At 39.6% G+C, this 26793-nt stretch overlaps 2 protein-coding genes across 8 annotated transcripts in view; one reads left to right on the top strand and one right to left on the bottom strand.

Annotated features, from left to right (window-relative positions):
• The window catches only part of LOC119016610 (relaxin-3 receptor 1-like), a 68525-nt gene that overhangs the window by 20804 nt on the left and 20928 nt on the right, over positions 1-26793 (bottom strand). For 3 of the 7 annotated variants that reach the window (XM_037092583.1, XM_037092581.1, XM_037092584.1), the window contains one exon: positions 1320-1402. The exons of the other annotated variants lie outside the window; for them this stretch is intronic. The gene's annotated coding sequence lies outside the window, so the exon portion shown is untranslated. The remainder of the gene's footprint in view (positions 1-1319; positions 1403-26793) is intronic. 7 annotated transcript variants of the gene reach the window in all.
• Positions 6115-25746, top strand: LOC119016609 (zinc finger protein 516-like). Its single transcript, XM_037092580.1, has 5 exons — positions 6115-6451; positions 16579-18120; positions 19177-20436; positions 20546-20610; positions 23018-25746. The coding sequence occupies exons 2-5, from the start codon at positions 16776-16778 to the stop codon at positions 23066-23068; spliced, it is 2721 nt and encodes a 906-aa protein (XP_036948475.1). The 5' UTR covers positions 6115-6451; positions 16579-16775; the 3' UTR covers positions 23069-25746.

Raw genomic sequence — 26793 nt, 5'->3', positions numbered from 1 at the left:
GGCTAAATAAGTTCATTAGCGTTGTCAGATAAACAAATTACACCTAAGTGTTAGCCACAGAGTTGGATAATCCAATTTGGATCTCAGAGAGTAAAACTTCTCTGTGGAGGAAATGTGCACAAAAAGATGAAGTGCGTAAACGAATTAGAAAGTGGAAAAGCCTGTAAAAAGTCCTCCAGAGTTATTCTTGTTTCATATTCAGCATCTGCATAATCTGTAGATTCATCATAATCATAAGTGTGCCAGCACTGGTAATTATCAAAACAGTATGAATAGGAAGAAATAAAGTATTAGATGTTTCCTGGCAAACATAGCAGGTAAACTTTTCATAATTGGAGATTGAGAACTAATGTCAAAGGACAAAAATCCTTTTATCTTTTTTTGGCAGTTGAAATTATTAACATCTGGAAAATTAAAGGATCGGATGGATTAAACTGAGTAATTCAGTAGATGCATTATAAAACAACAATATTCGTAATGAATTATTAGACTGGCTACTCGAACCTCTCGTCAGATCTTGAGTGATAAGGTGTTCTCCGACAGTCATTTTAAGCAGTTTTCGGTCCGACAATGACAAATGATTTGACATTTAAGTGCACCTGCATCAGCCCTAAAAGCTGCTGTGATTGAGAGCAAATGAGAGGCAAATAGGTAAATATCAACTAATGGTTACAGGGTAGAAACTGTGTTGAAAATTACTGAATTCAATGGCTTTGAATTCATTGTTTGGTTAATTCTGACCTTCACTATTTATGTAAGAACATTTCTCAAACAAAAACGGGAACAACTGCCTGATCTTCAGTTACTGGCTTCAAACAGAATTATGACATTTTCAGCTAAATGTGCCAGATTTTACAGTTCACATGTATTAGTCTTGTTCAGAATGGATCATTTCAAATTTCATCTTATTTGTTGGATAACATTTCTAAGTGCAAGCTATTTGTCAGGAGAATTTTAACATGCCATACATTTAAATGTGCACTATGCACCTTTTTACAGGCCTTTTAACAGAAACAGCAGACTTGATATAAGAAATAGTTTGTAAAAGCTAAGAGGTTTTGACTCTGCCAGCCAGATGTGTATGTTTATGTCTGCAAACATCAGAACAAAACTGAGTAATGTGAATAATTTATAGTAACATTGTACACCTTTAAAAATTGTGGGAAGTCCCCAGCTTTCCTTGTGCAAATGACACCTATGCAGGTATAAAACAGCAAAATATTTTTTTTTTTAAAAAAGGACTAATAAAAGGATGTTCTTTTCTCACATGTCTGAAGCCCACATACATTCACAGCTTTAATGTAGGAGGAAAATCTCACCTGAATCTCACAGAGGTTGTCAATTTTTCAGCTTTCAGCAGTTTTCTTGTCACCACCAGCTCTGCTGCACCACAGGAAATTCTCTTGGAGGCGGACAACAACAACAACGTGGATGTCACCCACCCTGAATTCATGCTCCACCCCGTCATATTTTTCACCCTGCGTATCCAGACTGGAAATCTCCAACAGAGAGGAAAATACCCAAAAGAGAAAACAGCTGCTGCTATCAGTCACATTTCTGGGGAACATCAGGGCCACTGCCCAGGATCATGTGCGTTATTAATTTTTACTGAAGATACAAGTTAACTATATGGCACAATCTGTCTGGACTGAGAGAGATGGTTTCTTCTCTTTTTCTTTGATTCCTTTCCTCACCTTTGTTTTGTTTTTGAATGTTTTCAGTTAGATCATCTATAGTTTGACACTCCTTGGTATAACAGGGTCATGGTGCATTTTAAAGTACATTTTTAAAAAAATACTCAAAGCAGGATGTACAGCATGTTATCCAAAAATTATGACTTGCATATCTAATCAGCAGGATGGTTAATCTCTGTTTACTCTGATGCAGATCTGGAATCAGGTGCAAATTATTATTATTATTATTTTTTTAAGAAAAAACACTTATGACTAAGACAAATTTAGCCAAATTTAGATTATTACTCTCATCTAAAGAATGTACTCTCTGTGATCTGATCATCCTTTCTTGCAGCTTACTGAAGCTGTGACCTGCTGTTGAATACAGTTGAATGTTTACTCTTCTTTTATTGTTGGATTTTAGCTACTTAAAGAGTGCTGCATGTTTAAATCAATACAACAAAAAGGGCCAATTTCGCCTTGCTTCATTCATTTTTGTATAGAAATCATTTTTTTCCCAATTAAAATAAAAGTAACCCTGGTTCACCCCCCCACCAAGTTTAATGTTTTTTTTCTACACTAAAACATCAAATCCAGTTTTTAAAAGGTTACATTTTCAACATTAACGCCTCTCTTTGCCTCTGCATGAGTTCAGTACATCACATACATCCATTTCTCTCTCCCTTAACAGATCACATTAAAGGATTAATGAGCCGAAGGAACGATGTGCCGCACGTATCGATGGTGGTGTTCGAGGCATTTGGATTCACCAGGTGAAGAAAATGACAAGACTTTGACAGAAAATAAAAGTTTGCTTGAGGCATTATTTTCTTTTTCTATTTATGTCCGGGGCATTGCTTGAAGATTAGATTGAGCTGCATCGATGACTCTTCATTATGAGCTGTTGATAGTGGAAAGAACATCAGCAGTGAATGACTAAATGAGATTAGCTTGGAGGAGGCGGAAGAGTGGGGAAGTTGATTAATGCCGCGCTGTCGAATCTGAGCCATCATCATAAACTTGCTGAACAAAACATGCAGCATTGCCCGAGTGTTTTGATGGCCAGCAACAGAAACAACATGTTGATTTATACCTGACTGTTGTCCTTTATTTAAATCCTGCTATAACAAGAAGAACAGAAGTAGATCAAAAATCTTGGAAAAATCTCAAAAAACAGGTGCAAACAATGAGATGCAGCTTTCCATGGGCTCATTTGTAGGATTTTTCTTGGATTTTTTTTTTAGCTTTAAGGTGCTGGAAGGCAGATTTTGTTACCTTTGAAGTGAGTCTCACTTTTTTTTGCTTACACACTGAATGAGAATGCCAACGCGGTGGCCGTAGCCAGGTAGAGCATTAAACCACTGTAATTTTGGCATACTAAAATTAGCTACTTGGCACTAAACACAACAACTGCAGCTGAGAATGATGGGAATGATGTTAGTATAGTGGGTATTCAATCATAAATTGACTGAATTGAAGTTTTGATTTTGATAATTAACAAGCAAGAGGAAATTAAGGTGGTGGTTCTCAACTTTTCTGATTTTATGCACCACTGAGCAGCTCTCGTTGGAATGAACTGGGCTCCGCCTACAATGCTGTGTCCAGATTTCCCTTATGGGATCTATGCTTGAACCCCCTGAAGGATCGCTGAACACCATACTCCACTCCACTTGACCACTTGGAGATACATTTCTGTGCCACATTCAGTAACAAGTAATCCAATCCAGACATGTCAGTTAAAACTGGTTAGTGGATCTAGATGTAAAGTCAGAAGATCACCATGTAAGTGGGATTCATCTTGGTGGCACTATGAATATTTGTACGTGATTTAATCTTTATCAGTCCAATAGTTACATATTTCAGTCTGGAATTAAATGGTGGACATTGCATGTAGACAGTGATTTCAAAAATAAAAGTCCTCTTGAATTAACTCATCCCTGCAGCCATGCGGCTAAAATTGCCTATCCTCGCCAACACCCCTCTAATAATCTAATACAGGGAAATTAGTTTTGCTAGAAGAAACAGACTGCCACTGAAGTGCTGATGTGTATATTGTTGTTGTGCCGATAGGTGCTACATGGTTATGGAAACTGATTGCATTCTTAGTTCGGCAAGAGATTGAAGATTTCAATTCATTCTGCTCTGAGGTGGCGAAAACATTCTTCAGCTTTTTGGGAAATGCAGTTTTTTCTTCATTAAATTTAAAAAGTATGAGCAACAAGAAGATGTAAATGTACAGTATTGTGTCTCTTTCTTCACTGTTTGGCATTGAACCCTTGACTCATTTTGACCTTTTGACCTTTTGACCAAAGCTTTTACTTTTTGTGAAACTGTGTCAGATGTAAGTTGGTTGTAATATAATTTATAGATGCTATACAGGAATCTTTGTTATAGAGTTATTGAGATATCTGGGAAGATGATACATCATCTACAACACAAAACATAAAGACAAATATATCAGTTTAGTGGGATATCCTAATTCAAACCTGCTGGTGTCATATTATTTACAGTGGGTGCATCTTCTCGTGTATCTCTTGAATAAACAAATTACATAGATGGATTCATGCTGCTTGATGCCACCATGGTGTGCGTTTTTGTGAGCATTAACCCAAGTGCCACAGGGAATAAAGAGGTTTTGATGTGAGGAGTAGCAGCAGCAGCGGCGTGGCTTTGTCGCCACCCTTTGTGAAATGAGAATACAACACTTGACTGTGTGAAGAAGGGGAGGAGGCCTGGAAACGACTCCCTCCAGCACATTTCCTTTGCTAAAGTGAGCCCTCTGGTGACAAACATCTGATCCAGCAACACGCAGCAGGAGCCAATTGGCTTGATGGTGGAGGGAGAAGCTACTCGGGGACAGAATACATCATACATAAAAAAAAATCAAAAAAACACAAAGCCTTACTTTATATAAAAAAAAAACGCTATGGTAATTAAACATGTTGATGAAACAAGCACTGACCTCCGGATTCAAGTAATTGGCCAGTTGACCAGTGTGAGATGAGGAGGGAGACATCTAAAATTGGACATAAACTTATATTCAATTTGCTGTTTGGAGGTTGTTTTTTTTTTTTTTAAATGACTTTGTAGTTTGAGTGTTAATCCAGCTGTAAACACTAGGTAGTTAAAAGAAGTACAGTTGTTGATTTGGTAGTCTTGTCGTGAATTTGTGACTGTAAACTGATCTTAATCTTAGTGTGAAAGAAAACTAGCAATAATGCTAATGTTATTCAAACTGCAGTCAAATTGTTGCTAGGGTGGTACTCGTGATGATGTACAAAGTTGAATCTTGTTTATGTGGCAAGTCTGACCTATACTGTGTGCACTCTCCTTGGTCCTGAAGTGATGCTGATGTTGTAGTCATTTGTCAGATTACTGTGAGGACTACTGCCGTGCATGACCTCTTTGCTTTTTGTTTTTTTTAAAAGTATAAACTAATTGCTGAACTCGTAGTCTACACAAATAGGGGCAGCATACCACTAGAGTAATTTACTGCTGCCAACTGCACTCTGTTTATGATTGAAGCCACTATTAGCTTGTTAGCTCAGATAGCCATGCAGCTAGCTGGAGAGTTGATGTTTGCACCAAAGATGTTATATTACATCTGGACACAGCCTTGGGGGTGGAGCCTCATTCTTCTCTGTGGAAGCTGCTCAGGGGTGTTTTGAAGTGAAAAAAAGCTCGACTTCATGGCTATGAAAATATATGGATCTTTCGTGTTGTGCTACTCATAGAGTGTGAGCACTATAGACTTCTGCCAATACACAAAATTGTATTTCAACTTATTTGCAAAATTGTTTTTCTACTTTATTCTCAACAATAGGACTTTATTCCTGAAATTGTTTTTCTACTTTAATCTGGGCAACAACACTTTATTCACGTAATTGTATTTCTACTTAATTAACAAAATGATATTTGTACCTTATACCCCCAATTACGACCTTATGCACGAAATTGTTTCAACTTTATTCTCAACAATATGACTTTATTCACAAAATTATATTCCTAGTTTAAACTTGACAAAACGACTTTATTCACACAATTGTATTTCTGCTTTAATCAAGACAATAGGACTTTATTCCCGAAATTGTGTTTCAATTTATCCTGTACATTTCGACTTTTTTCTTGAAGTGCATGATAAAAAAACAAACTTCCTCCTCTGATTTTTTTTCTCACCCCATGCCTTAATAATCTAATAATAGTCTTAATAAAGACATGACTCGAAAAATTAAAACAAAAAGTAAAGGGAAGCAAATCCAGTAATTTGGTCAAAAGCCGTTAACTAATAATTTCACCTCCACACATGATTCACTTGAATCTCTCTTAGTCTGTGCGTGTCCATTGTAAACCACTAACAGAGGTTGCTGCTGGAGGACATCCACCTTTATATTTTTACGCCACCTGACGTCAGTCCCTAAACTAAATGTCCCGCGCGCCCTCCGGTCACTTCGGTGAATGGGGCAGAGCGCGCGCACGCAGAGATCAGCCGCCCGTGTTATTAACGTTAATAACGTTATCTCTCGCGTCACTCATGTCCCCAACAACCACTGCTGCTGCTGCGGAGGGGGAGGACGGGACTGCGGTTCAGGTGCACCGCTGTGATTGAGAGACACAACAGTGAAGTTTGAAGGCTGCGGAGGAGCAGGAGGTGAACCCCGCCAACAGCGTCCCGATTTAATCTGTCAGTTCGCCATCGCTTCTTTTTTTGTGGCTGTTGTTTGGTGATGAGATTCCTTCAGGAGGAGCGACCTGCCGCCTAACAACCTCTCTCTTTCAAGGTAAGGAGTGAAGCTAAACGACGGTTAACTAACAAAAGAGTGTTTCTCCCTGCAGTTCTGTACAAGTGTGGCTGCTATGGTTTTTTTAGGGAGTTTTTGAAGCGAAAGTTAACTGCAGCGAGCCGTGGGGCTGTTCAGTCAGTCATACGGGTGTCAGTTATCGACAAACACTCGGCCAAGTCCTGTGAATCTCGTGTCAGGCTTACTGCTAGCGACTGACATAAGTCTCCTGACAACGACGTTTCACCCACCTCGTTATCGCCGTCATTTACAGCGCCATTATCAGCATCTTCTCCTGCGGTTTCGGCGCAGCTGCTAGTGAGCATTGTCAACGCACGCAAACTTGTGGTAAGTGAGTGCAAAACGGGACAGACAACAAGGCTGCCATTGTACCGGATCAGCGGCGGATTAACGGAATTCCTTTTCTCTGAATGGCCTCCAGTCTCTTTCTCTCTCTGCCCGCCTGCCTCTGTGGGCACAACATCTTGATTTCTAGCTGCTTGCACCTCTGGCACTTGTTAGAAACAGTAAAGTAGAAAGACCTCACAGCTAGCAGCAGAGGCAGCAGCAGCCCAACCAAGGGATGTCCAACTGGGCTGTTGTGAAACATGTGGAGGGGGGCTGTGATGGCCAGTTATTGTTATCATTGCTTGTGGCTTTGAAAGGTGGTTAGTAAACAGTTGGGCAGCCTAGTAAATCCATAAAAAGTCAGAAATAGTGGGAAATGCAAGTTCCCCACAGCCCAAGGTGGAGTCTTTAAATGTAGTTTGCAGTGACATAACGTGCAGAAAGGCAGGAAATCCTCATGGATGTTTGTTATTATGGCTTGATAGGCGGCTGAAATGCCGAAAGGGTTCTCAAAATCAGCTGATTGTTTTAAGCCACTGGCCTCTAAAGCCCAGGATGTTCAGAGTCATGAGCACAGGAGGGCAAATACGTGTCAAATAGGTCCTTTGGGGTGTTGTTTGTCTGTTGTCTCATGACTGATCTTCTCTGCTAAAGATTGTGTTGTCGGCTCAAAAAGTCTTAACTACATCCCTCAGGCTGCGGGACAAGATAGAGGTCGAAGCTCTTTTATGTTCCAAGTGCCCAGAGACAATAAACAAACACAGATTTTTTTTGTATTTCTTCCTCCTCCACCCCTACCACCCTCCTTACACACACTTGCACATCATACTCAACATGAACCACCACCCCCCAATCCCTCCCCACCCCACCTCCCCCCTTGTATGTGGCCAACCAACATGTGGGGAGGTAATCCCAGCTATTAGGGTAATCTTCTCAGTATGACGATCAATAGGGGAGGGTGTGTGGTGACGACCAGACAAGAGTAGCGGGGGGACAAAATTTGTGCTAAAGAAAAATGATTTAATCATCCAGATTAGGTCAGGAGACTGGGGTCTGGACAGGGGCTTGTTGCTGGAAGGGGGGGAGGGGAGCAGACAGAGCAGACAGGAAGATGTGAGGGGTAAGGCCATCTCCACTTTGGGCAGCTCCCTCGTGTCGAGTGACAATGGGCTGAAACATTTTGCCTTCCGTAATTTGGGGCAAACGAAAACAACAAAAGTATGGCTTCAGAGTTTGAAAATTAATCAAGTGGACAATGCCAAACCCCATTAAGGTGCTTACAGAGAGCAGTATTGAGAAAATGGAGCAAATACACCGACTATTCCAAAGACAAGTCTCAAAATCACCAACAAAAAGATACCCCATTTGGTGTAGTTAACAGCTTTAATTAAATGTATTAAACAACAAATAACCACAAGAAATTACAAGGATGTCTGATCCCAACAAATGATATGCCTGCTTTGTAAATGAGCAGCGAGGTACTTTAAGGGAAACCTCAGGAGATTTAGGTGGATCAAAACAGGTCAGAGTCATTATGCTGTTGTTCCTGTGAATGCATTGTGAAGCAGTTAAAAAAGCAGCATGTGATGAAGGCTCACATCCCAAATATTTTGTATAGGTACCTCCTTTTTTTTTTTTTTTTAAACCAAATTTGAGAAGGGCTATAACCAACAATTATGTCCATTGTCAATTGTTTTCTCTTATTTATTTATCAAGCAGTTGTTTGTTCTGTAAAATGTCAGAAAATGAGAGAAAGACAGCATCCTCAAATGCCTTGCTTTGTCCAGGACCCAACGATATCAACCTAACAGTCAGAGAAGTGAAGAAACAAGAGTATTCAGTATTCAAATTCAAGAAGCTGGAATCAAAGAATTAGGATTTTTGTTTTTATTTATTTTTAAGAGATACTCAAACGATTTCTTAATAATCAAAATAGCTGTCAATGAATTTAATAGTTGATAATTAATTCATTAATTGTTTAATCTTTGCAGCTCTAACTATTAGCTTAAAAAGTCAGACTTGCCAGTAAGGCACAGCTCTTACAACAGTAAAGTTCCTCTTGAAAACAGTATGTCATCCATTCCCACCAATGTCTCATAAATGTCATTTTATCATGGCAAATATAAAGCTCTTGACTGCTTTAACTGCCAGGGTTTTAAACTTATGTCTACGTGAGCATGTTCAGTACTTAATATATCTTGTTTCAAGCAGTAAGAAATACGACTTAATGTTACTATACAGGGCCACAAGCCTGCAAAGTATCGAGATCTGCCTCTCAAATATTGTGTGCACATACCTGTAAATGTGCACAGTCTTGCTGAGCGTGCATTCTTGCCTCTAATAACAGCAGAGCATACAGATGGACCACATACTGAATTCAGTGCAATTCTAACATATGCTAGCTGTCTCTTCCATGTCGTCTTTGTCTGCATGGGGTGTGTTATTCAAGCTACCTGGACCTCAGGGCCCATAATAATATTAAAACAACATAAAGTGACTGTGATCTGTTCACCAGATGGGCATGGGAGAACTAAAAATATCTTCTGAAAAAACAAGAAAGGATATACACAGTTGCTGTATTATCCTATGAAAAGAAAAAAGATTTAATTTGTGCTGACAATAAGTCGGATCTGTTGACTGTTGAAGATATTGCGAGATTCAGGTTCAAACCTCTTATGTGAACTTGGATGGCAATAAACTGTAATTGACATTTTTCACTACTTTCTGGCAATTTAAAAGCAAAAGGAGGACATTTTCATTTTAATCAATAATGTAAATTACGCATACACTTTACTTATGTTTGGATCTATCAGTAGATACCATCAAAATATAACTAAATATTAATGGTTATCTCAGATATGTTTTAAATGTGGGGAAAATAAAACATTTACTGTAGGATCTACTTCACTGCACCTGCCACTGATAATTCAAATACTGCTTGTTTTAATAAAGAGGATTGTAGTCGAATGGAAGTAAGGGACTGGTTTAATGACATGCACTAATCCTGAGTTTGTTAACAAATGGCAACCAAAACAAAATTAGCAGAAGTGGGTACTGAATATGTTTTTGTGATGACTCAAATAGGTTACTGGGGAGAATAAAGAACTTGCCCTTTAAGTCTCCAGTGGAGGAACTGGAGTGCAAACACCGGCAAAATGTCCAGATGGAAGATGGGAGGGATGAGTAAGGCGTCCACAGATCCCTTCTGCTTGGCCCCATTGAGACAGAGGGAGACGAGATTGGATGGGTCTGAGGGAGTCAGGTTACTATCGGCCCATTCTACTCCAAAGAAGCGGTGGTGTAAAAGATGCAATACCCCTATGGGAAACCTAATCCAGACCCTGCTGCCAGCTGTCATTCTTTTGCTCTAGGGTAAAATCGCTAAGCAGGTATCGCCTTACCCTTCAATCCTTACCTTAATCATAGCAGGAAATTACACACATGTTGTTCTGTACTACAAATCAGCAGTACCTTTATTATTTGTGAATTTTGATCTGCATTGATGAAGATCCACATGTCACAAAAGAGCAATCCCGCTCTTAGATGTGAGATTTTGCTGTAAGTTAAATGATTATTTCTTTTTTTTAAAAAAAACAGCAAGTATTTAGTTTTGGCATTTGGAAAAAAGCAATGCCAGATTATTTTCCAGCTAACCAAGGAGAAATATACAAATCATTCACGGCAGTATTATCACACAGAAGGAGAATTACACTACATTTAGTGTGTGAAGAAATTATTACCAAATTTTTACCCTTTAAGATATTTTAGTGTAACATTTGTGTTATAATTCTTTGAGATGAATCAGTCAAAAGCCCACACTGAAGATGTTTAAACAGCACTGTAATCATTTAGTTATAGGAACGCCACCAACTTTACACATTGAAGTGTGTTTACACATCTTGGGGAGAAATACTGCATTTGTGAAAAAAGCAGTATAAAGCCTTTTGTGGCTCCAGAGAAATCTGCATGTAATCTGATAGAAAATGTGTCTCAGTGGCTTAATTGCATTCTGGGTAATATAGGTGCCAGGTTTTTAAAAAGCAGCCCACTGGTCCAGCATTGCACTCATATGACACTTTTTGTAATCACATGTTAAAAATCAGTACAGCGGGACTAGAGGTATCGCCTTCTGTGTTACACACATTCTTCTCCTGTTCTTTGATGCATACATTACCCACAATGCAACTTTGCCACTGAGTAAAATCACTGGAGGCAATTTGTCAGATTACATGTGTGTGGGGTCGTACTCCCCAAGACCAGTAAAGACACTTTCATGCGTTGAATTTATGATGTTAACCTTTATATTTGAAATCATTGACATGTTTTTTTCAAAGCCAAACTCAAAGCATTGTACTGCAATGTCCTTTATACAATAATTAATCTCTGTTAATCTGATATATTTTCCTCTGCCCTGGCACGATGATCTATACTTGGGCATGACTGAAATGAACAGTGTTAAAATTTACACATGTCACAGGTAGCAGGTCGCACAAAAGATGTCAGGAGAACCGATCAAGTTAAAAGACAGAAAGCAGAGTGATGGAGGGACATAAAGGGAGACAGAGCGAGTCTGAACTGACCTTGCCATGATAATCTAATCCCTGTCGAGAGTGCTTTTTTTAGAGAGCAAGTTAATACCGGCAGATTATACTCCAGTGTCTCCCACACTAGCCAATCCAGACTGAAAAGAGAGTGGGTCCATAGTGGATCCTCAGACCTACCAGAGCAGATAAATTAATATCAGTGATACACGGCAAAATCACAAGAGTCATTTGTAAGTGTCTGTAGAAATCACATCCCTTCTGCTCTCAGTGGCATCTGTCAGATAGCTTTTGACATCTGCATTAGAGATCTCATCGCATGATAACTCATCATGTGTATTTTTTTTTTCTTTTTTGAGAGGTTTTTCAAATTTCCACAACAGGTACAATCTCTGCCAGGAACCTCTCTTCTCTTTGTCACGTCCCCTTCCCTGTGTGTGCTTCATAGCACTGAGGGGCATCTACGATAAAAGGCCACTCATCGAGCAGCTCATCTCATGCTATGAAGAGTAATCCCTGTATATGTTGTGTAACCGAGTGGAGGGTTGGACAAGGAGGGGGATGGGCACGAATGTGCGCAAGTTTGTCCGTGCTTGTGACTGTTGAGCTCATGGCTGTCTAATCTCTTAGGTACATTAGGCTGTTCGCCCACAGTACTGTGCTGCTTCACTGTTGTTCATGCAGTATAGCCGTTCTAGGAACGGTCTTGAAGACTTTCACTTAGTTAAAAGTCAAGTAAAGTCTCATTGCGCTCATTATATTGGCAACATGTATAACACAGGAGTGTGTGTCCTGAGCTAGGAAAATAGTTAAAGATTGTTAGTTGTGAGTGACATCCCTTTTGTTAGTTCCTATGACTCATTTTCTGTTTCTTTGTTTAGCACTTTCTCTAACGTGGTTGTTTAGTGGTTAGGGGGGGATCACATCCCGAAAGTTAATTATTTTAGCCATTTTGTGTGCTCCAAACGGAAGATTATTTTGCTAACTCGAAGGTAAACTGGACCTGAATGTTACGTGAAGCATGCTTACTTCTGTTCGCTAGTCATTAAACATGTCATCTTATGCAAGCACCTGGGAGCATGAGTCGACTCCTCTACATCTGGAAGGAGTCATCTTCAACTGCATCAGCAGTGAATCAGCAGAGAACACTTTTTCTGCATACTTGAGTCAAAACACAAGTAAAGGGTAAAAATCCTAACCATTCTGTACAGGTGTGCAGTATAGCTTACTGTCAGGTTGTTTGTTTTTATTTCACAAAGAGAATGAATTCCAGTATGACTTGAGTGAGAACGGAATACAGATATCAGAAAGTTGCTCAGGTGTTATTGGTCTTTTAGGTACAGTACTGGTCAATTTGCAAACCGGAGCTGAATTTATGTGTTCCGGCACCGGATACAAAAGATTTACATGAAAAAGCAGATGATTGAAGAGTTTTTTGGAGTTTGCATTTTACCTTTATATGCATTAAGATATTGTTAAGGGCTCCGGACACATTGGTTTGTTTTGCAGTAACTTCTCAGTAGGAATTGACTACAATATGCATAATATACACTACAATAATACATAATAGTTGTTCATAGGAGTTGATTTATTTTATATTAATAATTCAATCTGTAGCTTTACTTGTAACTTAAGTTATCAAATAATTCAACTGGAGTAAAAAGTGCAATATCTGCCTCCAAAATGTTGTGAGGTGTGTAAGTAAAATTTTGCAGTAAATGGAAATATTCAAGTAAGGCACAAGCAACTAAAATTGTTCTTGTACAATGGTACATGCTGTCACTGGTTATTTTAAAGTTGGACACTTAGATTTTCATTGTTGCTGTATATGTGGTCCACAATATTGTTTAATGGTGTCCTTAATTATACATCGGCCCTGAAAAATGCACATGCATATAGAGTTCAATATGCATAGTTTTGAACAGATGGCCTCAAAGAACTTGGGTTTTCCATTTTTGCCGCTTTTCTTTGTATTTCACCTAAATCTACTCAGTTTGTATATTAGTTTAGTTTCATGCCTCAGTTGTGTTGCAGGTGGTGGAAACAGACAGGATTATTGGACACAAAACAGTAGATGGGAGCTGAGGCTTAGCGAGTGACTATGGCTTTGAACACTAGCATAAGGACAGTCACATGCTATCTCCAGTCAGGGGTATGCTGGCACAGGCTTGTTGCTGGTTGTTGGGAATATTTGGATGACTTCAGCAGATACACGCACACACTCACACAGGCATCTATACGTGCACAGTCATGGGGTTGCAGAATTTTGCCTATATTAGCTATAAGTGGACATTTCTTACTTACAAAAAAAAGGAAGGTATTTGAGGATTTTGGTGTGTGGGATGCTTTTGTATCTTGCAAAGTGAATTCAGGGGAAAAGCTATTTCCAGATCCTGGCAGGAAATTACACCCACAGTTTCAGTGCAGCAACCAGGCACACGGGCGTTGCAACACACACACACACACACACACGCACACACACACGACACTGACAGTGGATATTTTCATGCAAGTACACACACACACACACACACACACACACACATCACAGCACAGCACACAGGCTCTCAGCATCAGTGGCCCGACCATAGGGAGTTTGTGCTGAGCTGGTTGGGACGTCAGGATGAATCAATGCGAGGACAGCTGACTGGACATGCCTATTCATCTGCCAAAGAAAAGAGAGAGAAAAAGGGAGCGAGGGATTCTAAAAGAAATGAGTTAAGCCCTGGAGCAACATGTTTGGCTATCTGCATTACTTTACAGATCCACCAAAGGACTCTCAGTATTTATGGGATGAAAGCAGAAGAGGTGGAAAAGAGAAGACAGAACACTAAATGTGTTATAAAATTCATTTTTGTTGTTAGAAATGCAGTTAATGTATTCCTCACTTAAAACGAACACCACAATTGACTTTTATGATTGAGCCAAAGTAGGATATTGCAGATGCAAATATATAGCACACACTAAGTAAGCACTTTGGCTGCTTTGACAATGGCATAAGCTCATACTGTAGAGGTGGCTCACTCCATACTGATGGCCTGTTTATTCCCATCTGTTGCCCTCAGCTCTCTGACTTTATCCCCATTGTGTTAACTCATTACATTCGCCTTAACCTTAACCCCTTAATTGCCACCCTCCAGTTTCTCTCGCACATCCTCCCCCCTCTTGGAGACAGTGTGCCACATTGCCCGTGCACTAATCTGACGGCGTCTGCCTACCAAACACCTGCCATGTCCAGAAAAAGCCCAGAAACTCCTCCCATATTCCACATACAGCACCCATTCCAGCGTGAGCGGATAAGCACACATGACCGCGAGCAGGCAGGCAGGCATGCATACAGACAGATGCGACCGTGGATGCAGATACAGATAATTAGAGAGACAAGTCTTGTCCCCTGAAAATCATACCAGAGTCAATCTCTTTTTCTAGCCTTTATGTGTATGTGTGCACCTAGATTTTCCTCACATTCAAAAGACTGACAAGACAAACAAGAGTCGTCTTTTGTGCCGCCTCTTTGCCCAGACATGTATTCGAAGACAGTGACATGCAGGCCCAGGCCTCTTTGCTTTAACAATACCTCTCTCGACCCCCCAATGAGGGGTGGAGGGCCAGACATGAAGCGATGTGACAGTTCTGGTGCGGCTGACACAATAGCAGGTTTTTCTTTTGACTGCCTGGCTGGCTACAAGCCACAGAGAACTTTCTTTCACTATTAACAGTCTAACAAATAGTCAGGTTTGCCTAAGGAACATGTTTAACCATAACAGACTGTGCATAAGCCTTGTGCTAGTTTTCATGTAGATTAAAAAAATGTCTTTTATGTTCCTGGATGGTTTTCTTCATCAAATGTTAACTATGAGAGGCTCATATATCAAATTTACCTTCCTGGCCGCTGAGATCCCTTCCCTCAGATTTATGAATGTTTAATTCTGTGATATTTTTCTAATTATTTAAATAGTAACATTTAGAAATGCACCTTGTTACCTTTACCCATAATCTAATGTGAGCATTTCCCTAGAATCTAGGTTGTGTGTGCCTGTATGTTAGCTTCTAAAATCAAGTTTGTTGATAATGGATTATTGATCGTGAATTAGAGTGGACTGCCCCTCAGGGCTCATCCTGGCTGGCCAGGAATGAATACATCTCTTCATGCTCCACCTCACACACTCAATTTAGGCATAGGAAACCAAAGGACCGACCCACACACGCATGTTGAGACACTGACCCGCGCTCTAATATGCACAGACAGCCATCGTTCATCCACTAAGGGACAAAGGTTGTTCCTAAATCTGTGTGATGCAAATGGTCTCAGTGGGCTGTCTGTTAGTCTGTGATTTGTAGGTTTAACTACCTTAAACATAGGCAACTTCTGCTTTCACTGTTAGTGTATTCATAGCATCGCTGGAAATGTTCTATTTACAGTCATGCAAGCATAAGGAACAAAGAAATGTGATTTCCGACAGCTTTTTGAACAGGGAAAGTATATCGGCCATCTGGAAGTTCTTTGATTAGGGACAACAAAATAGTGTGTTTTTTTAGGTGAGATTGTCACCGTTTAATGATTTAAACATCTAAAATCTGTAGATTCGACACCATATATAGTTCATACATTTTATGTATGTCACCACCTTATCCAAAACTAAATATCAGTTTGATGCTCTTTGCTAAGCTCCAGCTTTTACACGTAGTTTAAAATAGTGGTATATATTGCTCTGAGGACTGTATGTTTTTGGCATGTTGATGTTTTATAGATGTTTTGTTGATCTAAAATGTTTTACTGTTAAATATTTGAACTAGGCATGGGACGATATGATATTTTCTTGTCACGATTATCTGGGCCAAAATAGTTTTGATTCACAATGTTATCCCAGTAATCATTAAAATTATTACATTTTCCTGTCATCCTGTCAAGGAACAAAATTAATATTGTATCCCCCTTGTGGCAATTCAAAATAAAGCAGAAAACTGTGGGATTATTCATCAGTAAAATAGACCATTTCTTGAAGTTACTAATGTTAGAATATTCATGATTATCCTAATAAGATAATGACTCTTTCTTTAATTCATAATTATTGAACCTTTTGGCTGAGCTGTATAATAATCTCCCCTTAAGAATGGTTTCAGTCTTATATATTAGTGATTGCCTAATATCTGACATTTTTGAAGTAATTTTGTGAAATTGGATCATAGGTGTAATTCTACAAAACCATTTTTTTTTAATTTCTTCTCTATTTATAGGTGTACTCGCCCAAGAGATATGCAACCTGATCAAGAACATCTCTTCAAAAATCCAGGATGGACACTAAATCTTTGTTTTGCAAGTTTTTGATGAACATTCTGAGAACTTACTAACTGCTGGAAGATAATCTTTGCACAGTAAGAGGATCGATTAACACAGCTGCGGTTTTTGAAATACTGGTGCTCCAGGAAAAGTAATGGAGACAGAAGAGAGGGAGGATGCCTCACAAAAACCCGAAGCTAATATAAAGGCAGAGACAGAGGAAGATGTGACCTCTGGCCACACCTGTGGAGTGTGTGGCCGAAGCTTTCCCCTTCTCAGCTCTCTGTCCCAACACATGAGGAGACACACAAGGGAGAAGCCGTACAAATGTCCGTACTGTGAGCACAGGACGGCTCAGAAGGGCAGTCTGAAGGCCCACATTCGAAGCCATAAACTGGGTCTCCTCAGCCATAACCTCAGTGACAAGAACGTGGATGGAGATCAAGAGCAGAAGGATAACATTGAGATTCCTGACCCCACGGAAATTGTCACCCACTCCGACAAAGCTCATACGGTTAACGGAAAGGTGAAGAAGAAAGGAACCAAGAAAAAAGTGAAGGGTAAAAATGTGGTTGAGCCGGATGATGAGGCTGATAGTGTGTCCTGTACCTGCACCATCTGTGGCCAGGTTTTCCCTCAGGTAGCACTCCTTAAAAATCACATGAAAAGGCACCGCAGCTCCCAGGATCATGGTTGCCGGATTTGTGGACGCCGTTTCCGCCAGGCATGGTTCCTCCAAAGTCACATGCGCATTCATAGGGTCAAAGCTCAGCTAAGAGGTGGCAAAGGCAATGAGCTGCCTGCCACCATAAATGGAGTTCCTCAGGACCCAGCATCGCTAATAAATGAAGAGTGCCTCTATGAGCTCTGTGCTGGCTGTGGTAACTTCTTCTTGGACCGCAAGACACTGCGATTACATGAGAAGCTACATAAACTCAATCACAGCCGAACTCAGACACAGAATGCAACAGAGAAAGACGTTGAAGCCCCTGAGCCGGACATTGCAAAGAGGAACTTTTTGGAAGCCTTGAACCTCACACGTGTTGGGCCTAGGGAAACCTCTGAGGAAAAGAGCCTTGGCAAGCGAATCCCAGAACTGGATCCCATTTGTAGTTACCAAGCGTGGCAGTTGGTCACAAAGGGACGATTGGTGGAGGTCACAGAGAAGTGTCTGGGATGGGAGGAGAGGCTAGCAGATGCTGAGGTGGCATACGACACAGAAAAGGGCGAGTACATACCCCTAAAGCAGGAGAAGAAGAGGAAGCAAATCGACACCTCCGGCAACAACAATAAGAAGATGAAGGGTGACACGGGACTTGATCGGACATCAAATAGCTTGGCTCAGGCTAAAGGTGGTGACAAGAGGATTTGCCAGAAGGATCGTGTCTTGTTGAACGGGCTTGGTCATGCGTTTTATGAGGCACTGCAGACTAAGAAAGTCAAAGATGTTCACGCCACACCTAAACAGACCAACAGCTCCAGGAGCCAAGGCCAGGAGGGTAAGCCATACCACACTAAAATATCTGAGGAACAGTTTGGATCAGACTACTGTTTGAATTCCCTGAAAATTGAATCAGTTACTCATTCAGTTTTTGCTGGGGACAGTTGTGGGATATTCCACCCTTTTTGTTTTAATGAAGGAATCAAAGGATATTTGATATTCAGATGTGCTTTCTGATAAAAAACTGCTGGTTTAGTATAGACAGGCCAAAAGTCTGATACTGCTGCAAGGTGTGGAAGTGTGGATAATCAATACTCAACCACTGTTATCAGTGTATAACACAGTAAGAATTTACCGTGGAAAAGAGAGACCTCTAGTGACTGTATAATTGAAATACACCAACTGTAGTTTTTCTTGTTTATACAAAAATACTTTAAAATGCTCACCCATTGCCTAGCTTTATAAGGTTTGTAAGGAAAAGATCATCTCAAAATGTTTGAATTAGTTCAAACAATTTCTTGGCTGTTGGCATAAATAAACACAACAATGTTATGTAGCTCGCAAGTCAACCAGAGTTCTGGTGGTTTTAAAAATCTCCTCACATGCTTTATTTCAAACTTGTAACGTGTATACTGACAGAGTAGGTGTCATTCTATAGTAGGGCAATTTTTATTAGAGCCCAACTGATACTAAAATTTACCAATATTCGTACAGTTTATACATATAATGTAGACATAAACAGACGTTTTACAATGACCCCCTTGTTGAAAATCAGAGCACTAATCTGCAGTCGGCCAATATATAGGTTAGGCTTCATTCATGTTTGTTAAAGGTTGTACAGTAAATATTTAAAGATGTGATAGAACCCTAACCTATTAATTTAATGCAGACCAAGAGGTGAAAATAATGTCAGCAATAAAACAACAATTTATCTATAAGCTGTATATGATCTTGTGAAATTAACTTTTTGCAGTCTGTCCTTTGGGCGGTGTGACTCCATACCCCTGAGGGCCTTCAACTTGTTTCAATGCTTTTCCTGCTAGTGTAATGTAATCACGGATGTTAACGCCATGTCATATGTCCTTTACATTGTTTTTTCCCCTCTCACCAACAGATAAGAAATCATTCTTCTGCGAGCACTGTGATTTCCAAAGTGTCGACGCCTCACTACTCAGGTCTCACCTGCACCGGCAGCACCGGGGCCTCCTGGGTCCCTATAGCAAACACAGCACCATTTTGGACAATGTTAGCCAAAGTGGTTCGAAAGCCTCAAGATACATGGACTACCTCAGAAACAGGAGTATGTTGCTCAGTCAGCCATTCTGGAATCCTTACACATGCACTCCTGGCCATGGCTCGGCACAGTCAAATATTAAAACTGAAAAGTCAAATGAGGTTAAAGGGCAGGGACATGCTACTAATGATGCGGGAAGTCTCCTGAATCTGTCCTCATTGCCCCTTAGTGAAGGAGAAAGCATTGTGGATGATCCAGTAAAAACAGAGGGCCAAGTGAGACATCAGTGCCCGTACTGCACCCACACTACCACCTACCCTGAAGTGCTGTGGATTCATCAGCGGGTTGCACACAGGGTGGATGGCAGCAGCTCCATGGCACCCAAGTGGGCACCCTGCTCTAATAGCCCCAAGAGTTTAAAGGCAGGTGGCACCCAGTGGAGACGCACAGGGCCTCCTCCATTCCTCGAAGGCAAGGACTGCCCTGCTTTGCCTGCACCAAGAACTCAGCGCACACAGGCTCCAGGTTCCACTTCGCAAAGCAGCAGCAAACACTCAGCTCCCAAGACCCAATCAGGTGCTCCGAAGTCCAAGCATCAGTCACGCTCTTCAGATGGTACACAGTCTAGTGGGAGGATGGGACTACCTCAAAAGAAGTCTAGTGGACATAAGCAGGCAGATGAGGGTGGAAATAAAAGCTCCAGTACCCCTCAAGCTACTTCATCGAGCAGTACTGTGCACAGCAAGAGTGCCCCCAGCTTCCAGCCTACTAGCAGCCCCAAACACAGAGGCCACAGAGCCGCAGTGGAAGCAAACTTCCCACAGGAGGGTTTGGGCTTTATGTTGGCCAGAAATCATGGCGGGACTTCATCCAGTGTAGCTGCAGATAGACCCCATGCCCGCAGGCAGTCATGTGACTCCTCCTCGGGCCCTAAGGGTCCTGAACTTTGGGCTGCCATGAACATGTGGGGTCACAAAGCTTATTTAGAACCACTACATTTTGCTCAGGGAAAGAATGAATCGGCAGGAGAAATGCCAATGGACATTGATATTTTGAGCCTCTTGAAAAACTACAGTCCCCATGAACTGGCTGCTATTTACCAGCACTGGGGGTTTGTTGATCCCAGGATTGATCCACAAGGTGAGGAGGAGCTTTGTTTTTTAGTTTAATTTACTGTAAACGGGCAGATGAATATTGAAGTGAATGTGAATGAATGAATATTCACTCTTTCTATACTTCAATTTTACAGCACTGTTGCAGTTAAATGGAAATTTTGGGAAAGAAGTCCATTCCACCTCTGAAGCTTCCAAACAAGTATGTTCTCTTTGCAGCAGCCACTGGTATTATAGTTTTCAGACTCAGGGATGAACTGAGCAGATTTTGGTGTTCAAAGGTCACTGTGATCTCACAAACATTTTTGTCCATTACTCGACAATTCTTATTCTTACTGATCTCAACATTTTCCACAGATGTGTCATAGGGTAAAACGATGTTTGTGTTTCCTAGGGAAGCTGTGCAACACTGCCCTAAGTAGCACCTTCACTCACAACATACAAATTGAACACACTTTAAGAAATGAAACATTAATGTAAACAAAAAAGGGCTGAGATGCTATTTCACACAAAAGATGCCATATATTTAATTAACATATAGTAACAAAATTGAGTTTGAGATGAGATCTGGGTGGTTTACCACCTCTGTTGAACAATTTCCAGGGAAAAATGCGGAAAGAATCACTAATGTGAACAAACCTTCATCCTGTCTTTGCTATAGGCAACCATCATTAATAAATGGTACATTTATAGTTAAAGTTATATTTATTAGGCAATTATTTATGGTGAAGTTGCAACTTCTGGTTAATAGTGTGTAAATCATCTACAAAAAAAATGTGGATGTCCATAAAAAACTTGCAGCTGACAGTATTAACAAGAGCAATAAATGAAAAATATCATTTCATTGTTAACAGTGAAATAAGTTAACTAAAGTTTAATTTACTAGAAATGTGTCATTTATTAATGATGGTGGGTTTGAAGTGTTATTATCTTAAATGTTGTACTCAACTAATTGAAGTCTGAACGTGATCCATCAATTTACCTTCTAAAATTATGAACAGCATAAAAGTCCTTCTCTCCCTCACAAGTATGTACTGTACGTCTTCACCAACTGTGAGGACCTGTTCTCTTGTCTGCACCTTGTCTGTGTCGGTGTCATTTCTGTGCATACATGCGTCTGCGTGTTTTCATGTGTTTGCGTGCGCGGCTGTCAACTTCCACAACCTGGCTGTCTCTTCCTTCTCGTTTCCGTAAGAGAGGCTGACAGGGACGAGGCAAACACATAATAAAAAAACATTGTTGTCCCCCTCAGGGTAAAACTCGCCCAGCATCTCCATATGGTGTGTCATCAGCCTGTCAGTCAGGCCCACCCTGATGCTACCTACAACTGTTCTTGCTTTCTCCTCTTTCCCCTGGAGTAATGTGTGGGCAACTTTTTAAACACTAAAGATGGGCAATATCTCAGTCTGTAGGGGTGAGGATCACAAAAAACTAATATGGATAATACTGAAGGATGCTCATGAGTAATACTGGAACCTAGCTCTTGCTATAGTAGATGTTTTACATGTTTCTTTGCATTTTTAAACTTTCATTTTCAAGAAGTAAACCAGCTTCATTTTGATATTAATTTGTGACATCTTGTCAGTAAACTATTAGGTGTTCCTTAATCACATACTGTACAAGTATATTTAAATTATATTTTATTAAGATCATTAACCCAATTGGACAAAATTAATACATTTAAAATGAAACAATAATAAGATTTTTGGGTCCAAATATATATGTAAAAAACTCACTGTACATAGTTTTGTCGTTTCAATTGAGTAGGTTTCTATACAGTGGTAAAACTGTTATGCAGTGTTGCTGAAATGCCATCAGTGCATATCCGATTTTGCAAATGATAGAATAAAACTAGTGCATGGTCATTACTTACAGTGGTCTGTGAACTAGCTTAAGTAAAGTAACTGAGGCATCGGTGGCATTTTCAAGGCTTAAGAAATGTTAGCTAAGTGGGCTAAGCAACAATAGTAGTGTTAGTGGCATTCACTCCAAAAAGTTTCTTACATATGTCTTCATGAATGAATGATAGGCCATAACAATCGCTCAAAGAAAGTGTTAGTTACAACAATCATGGTACTATTACCATGGGAAAGACCAGAACTGGTTAGGTGGGAGGACACGCTGGAAGTCACGACTATTATTCACTCAAGGTTTCAAAAGAGCAAGGATTTTGTTGCCGAGTGGGTTTTAACATGAGGGTGACACACATTTGCAAAAAAAAACCAAACAAAACAAAACAAAAAAAACAGCCAGTCTCAAAAGTACTAGCCCAAACCTATTTGAGACACTTAATAGTTTAAAAAGATATAAATATTCACAGAATAATGTTTAAATTAGGGATTTAAGTTGTTATTCATCAGTTAAAAATATCCTGCCAAAATAGTCATTGAGTATGTATCTCACTATTTTATATCTCCTGTTCAGTATTCTCATTGAATGGTTACTGGGTGGCTGAACAAAATAAAACTCATCATAAAACAATCATAACTTTATGATTCCATTTGACAGTGGGCAAATACACTATTCACTCACACACATCTAAATTCCCTCTCAGCGTTAGAAGGGTTAGAAAGGATCTAACTGGTGTGCCTCACACTTGTGTCTTGCAGGTGAACAGCCGCTCCACTTCCTCCTCAGGGTCTCTCCATAAAGGAACGTGAACATACGTCACGTTCCTGTTGGCTTCCAGCCTGCATCGATACAGCTGAACAAAGAGGCCTGCTGTTCTTCAAAGGAACCAGCCATAACTCCTAACAGGACAGAGGCACTGGATAATGCACAATATATGCAAAACAATGAGGTGGACTATTATTTTGTAACATGGTTGTTTCATTTGAAGTGTTATGCATGCTTTTTGTTTGTTAAGAGTGTAGATATTTTAGGTACCAAAACACACATGAAGATTTCCTTTATGGATATGAGGTAGAACTGTTTGAGCTTAATGTAATAAATACTTAGCGGGTGCGGGGGGGAGGGCAGTCTAGGTGGAAATTAAATGTGAAGCTACGTTGGCAGGGATAAAGAGGATATCATATGAGGTCATCATATTGGCTAAAGGCCCACAGACAGCAGTGGAAAAAATGAATGGTAAGACTCAAGCAAGAAGAATCACCAAATTTTATTGTTTTTAAGACTGGATGCCACTTCCAACTGTGATCTGAACATTTTACTTCACTTTTACCTCGTTATATATGTTTTCTTTATGGGCTACACTACTGTTTTACTTTTTTTGTTTACAGTTAGCACATGAACATGCCATTGGCAACAAGGCACTTAGATAAAAATTGCAGGTCCAATATCATCAGAGATTTATTCAAAATTGGGATCCAAGTTGTCATCAATACAGAAGAATCAGGCAAAGTGCTCAGATAGTTTCTTTCTTTTCAGTTTAACCAGCAGAGCTTCTCTGAACAAAGTCATGGTCCCATTTGTAATGAACTAATGGGTGGTTTAATTGGAGCAAAATGCAGACTTTAGCATTATGAGCTCATTATCCCATTCCCATGCAGGGAAACAGGATGCACTGGTCATTGTTGTCATTCTAACACTGCATGTTGATATCTCAAATTTCCTCAGCAAACAATCACAAGAAGACACCTTCTGTATATCGTTTATGCAAATACTACAGATTCTTTCCATCACACGATGATTGGAATTTCTTTGCGTGAATTCCCTCTTGATGTACATTAAGGAGAGATGTTGATTTGTCGATTATTCGATTGAAAGAAAGCTAGTTGCCAACTATTTTGACAATCGACTAATCGTTTGGTGCTTTTCTTTGCTTTTTATGAAAGTAAATAAGTGTCTTTAGATTTGGGATTGTGTTTGATGAAAGAAGCAATTTGAAGACATCACTTGAGGATCGCTGGAATTCCAGATTAACAATTGATTGTTGTAGCCTTACTTCTCTAATACAGCCACATCCATTAGTGCTGAAGGGCATCAGTGCATCAACCATCTTCTATCTTTTGCTACAATCTGCAGTTCCAGTGACTAAATTTACTTCATTTCAAAAGAAAACTATTTGCCAACAGGATAAATATTGAAAACACTCATCCTTGTGTTTTTAAATCATTTTCAAGCAAAAATGTCATACATTTGCTTCATCAAGATTCTTAAATATGAGGGTTTGTTGCTTTTCTTTGTAATTTACCACCATAAAGTTTGGGGGTTTGGGACTGTTGGTTACACAAAAGAAGATATTAGAAGATGTCACACTGGACTCTAGGTTGTTGTGACTTCTCAACTTGTTTGTGGACATTTTAGACTAAGCAATTAATAATTTATCGCGAAATGTTAGTTGCAAATCCATAGCTAATGCCAAACCAAAGGTCCAGGACAATCAATTACTATGAGAAAAAAAAGAGAAATAGACCTAAATTGGTGGCCATCATATTAGCCAGTCTTTCAAACAAGTGTCAAAATGACCAGTTAACAATAAAACATGATGTCCTGCTTTTTCATTCTTTTTAAATGCTACAGTGTGTCCTTTTTTCTCCTCTCAGAAAGATGGTGTAAACATGTACACTCATTTCACATTGTGCTAGTGACGTAGCAATTTAATGCTGTGATTTTTTTCTTTAGAAGTAGAAACTGTAGCGTAAACAATTTCTACTGACTTACTTCTACCAGTCAAGCTACTGTACAGACTTTGAACTATTCGTTTTTTTGAAAGTCACCTCGTTTCCAGTTTGTTTTCATGTGTTTTTCTTTTTGCAAGTTTGTTTTAGTATGTTTATATTTTAGTTCTGCGTCAGTGTATTCATCTCCCATAGAGAAAATAGTCTATGCATTTGACAAAAAGCCATCAATTTATGGATTCTTGGGAGATCTTGAGAATACATAATTTATTACTGGAGTATTGACTTTGATCTCTGTGGAATTTTTTTTTATATATAAATATCGTAAACGATCATTTTATTTAATGGTCTTTTTTGTTTGCTAAGAGTGGAATTTTAACACTCAGAAGTACTTGATATTTGTAGTAACAAACATTGTAAAATGTTTAAGAAAAGGATGTTTTCGGGGCATGCACTCAAGGTCACTGTGCAGGGTCAGTAGGGATTTGTAGTCCTGCATGAGGTATTATTGAGCCTGTGATCTAAGACAAGAAAGGAGAGACAGGAAACAGTGACACAGGGATTTTTATGCAAGTGTGAACTTTTATGCAAACCTAAGCTAAGTTGGGCTCTGACTGGGTTCAGTTTTGGGACTCTGTAAACATGTTTCATAGTTAATAATTATGTTGGTATCAGAATTTCTATTTTCACCAGTTCCACATTTTGTCTGACCGTAAAAATTAAAAAATAAAGTTGGTCAATGTAGATTTAAATGATAATTGTACTGTTGTCATTATCGCCACACACACATACCCTTGAAGTCTTACCCTAATTATGTAAATTTTGTGGTCCATCATTTCGGTACCCAGAAAGCTGCCAGACTCCACACAGGCTCAAATGTATAGAAAACAAGACATTAAAATGTAATAATGTACGTTATGGGTTCCCACAAAGCTGCTCTTTGCTTGTGGTTTGCTGGATAATTTTACATCTCAGAATGCCTAAAAACGTCAAATAAACTGACCTGAGTCTGCTCTGTGGGTGGAGTCACCTCCACTTGCATATGCAAGTTTTGATGATGTATTGGGAGTAGTTATTCAATGGCCAAAAAGAGGCCTGAGAAACACAGACCAACTTAAATAAAAACCTTCTTGTAGTCTCCATTTACCTCCCTGATTCCAAAAAGGTTGGGACGGTGTATAAAGCATGAAACAAAACAAAAAGGCTCTAGTAATATCCTTGATACCAGGGCCACCCACGGTGGGGCCCATGGGCTAATGCTTTACACAGCGTCCAACCTTTTTGGGATTCGGTGTGTAGCTGTCACACTTTTACACAAATAATAATTTTAGTTTGAGACTTTATATACAGTATACAGAGTACCTGAGGATTATTTGCTCAAATCTAGCTTTGGTAAACAAAAACAATACTGTTTTATTTCCTAGCTCTGAATATGTCATTCCAGCTTAAAAAACAGCTTGGTGCAGTTTATCGCTGTTCATCACTCAGCCGCTTTTCTTTAAAAAATATTATAATCTTAATGTAAATGTAGGCTTGTCCTCAGATCCAACAAGAACAGATCTACACACCTTCAGTTTTGTTTATTTATACTTCATCTGAAGCTGTATATCATGTTTGTTTTCTCTCAAATGTATAACCACAGCTCATCTAAGCACAGTTCCAGATTAACTCTTATAAAGGCTTATCTCACTGGATGGATTCAACTTACGCGATTGAGCACTATGAAGAGTACTAGGACTACTACTACAACAAATAAGAAAGAAAGATGAGAAAAAGGAAGATTTTTGTTGCAGTTTAGTGTTTCT

This window comes from Acanthopagrus latus, chromosome 3, assembly GCF_904848185.1.
Source record: "Acanthopagrus latus isolate v.2019 chromosome 3, fAcaLat1.1, whole genome shotgun sequence".
NCBI lineage: Eukaryota > Metazoa > Chordata > Actinopteri > Spariformes > Sparidae > Acanthopagrus > Acanthopagrus latus.
Note: the sequence above shows the minus strand (reverse complement) of the source record. Positions and strands in the feature narration are given on the sequence as shown.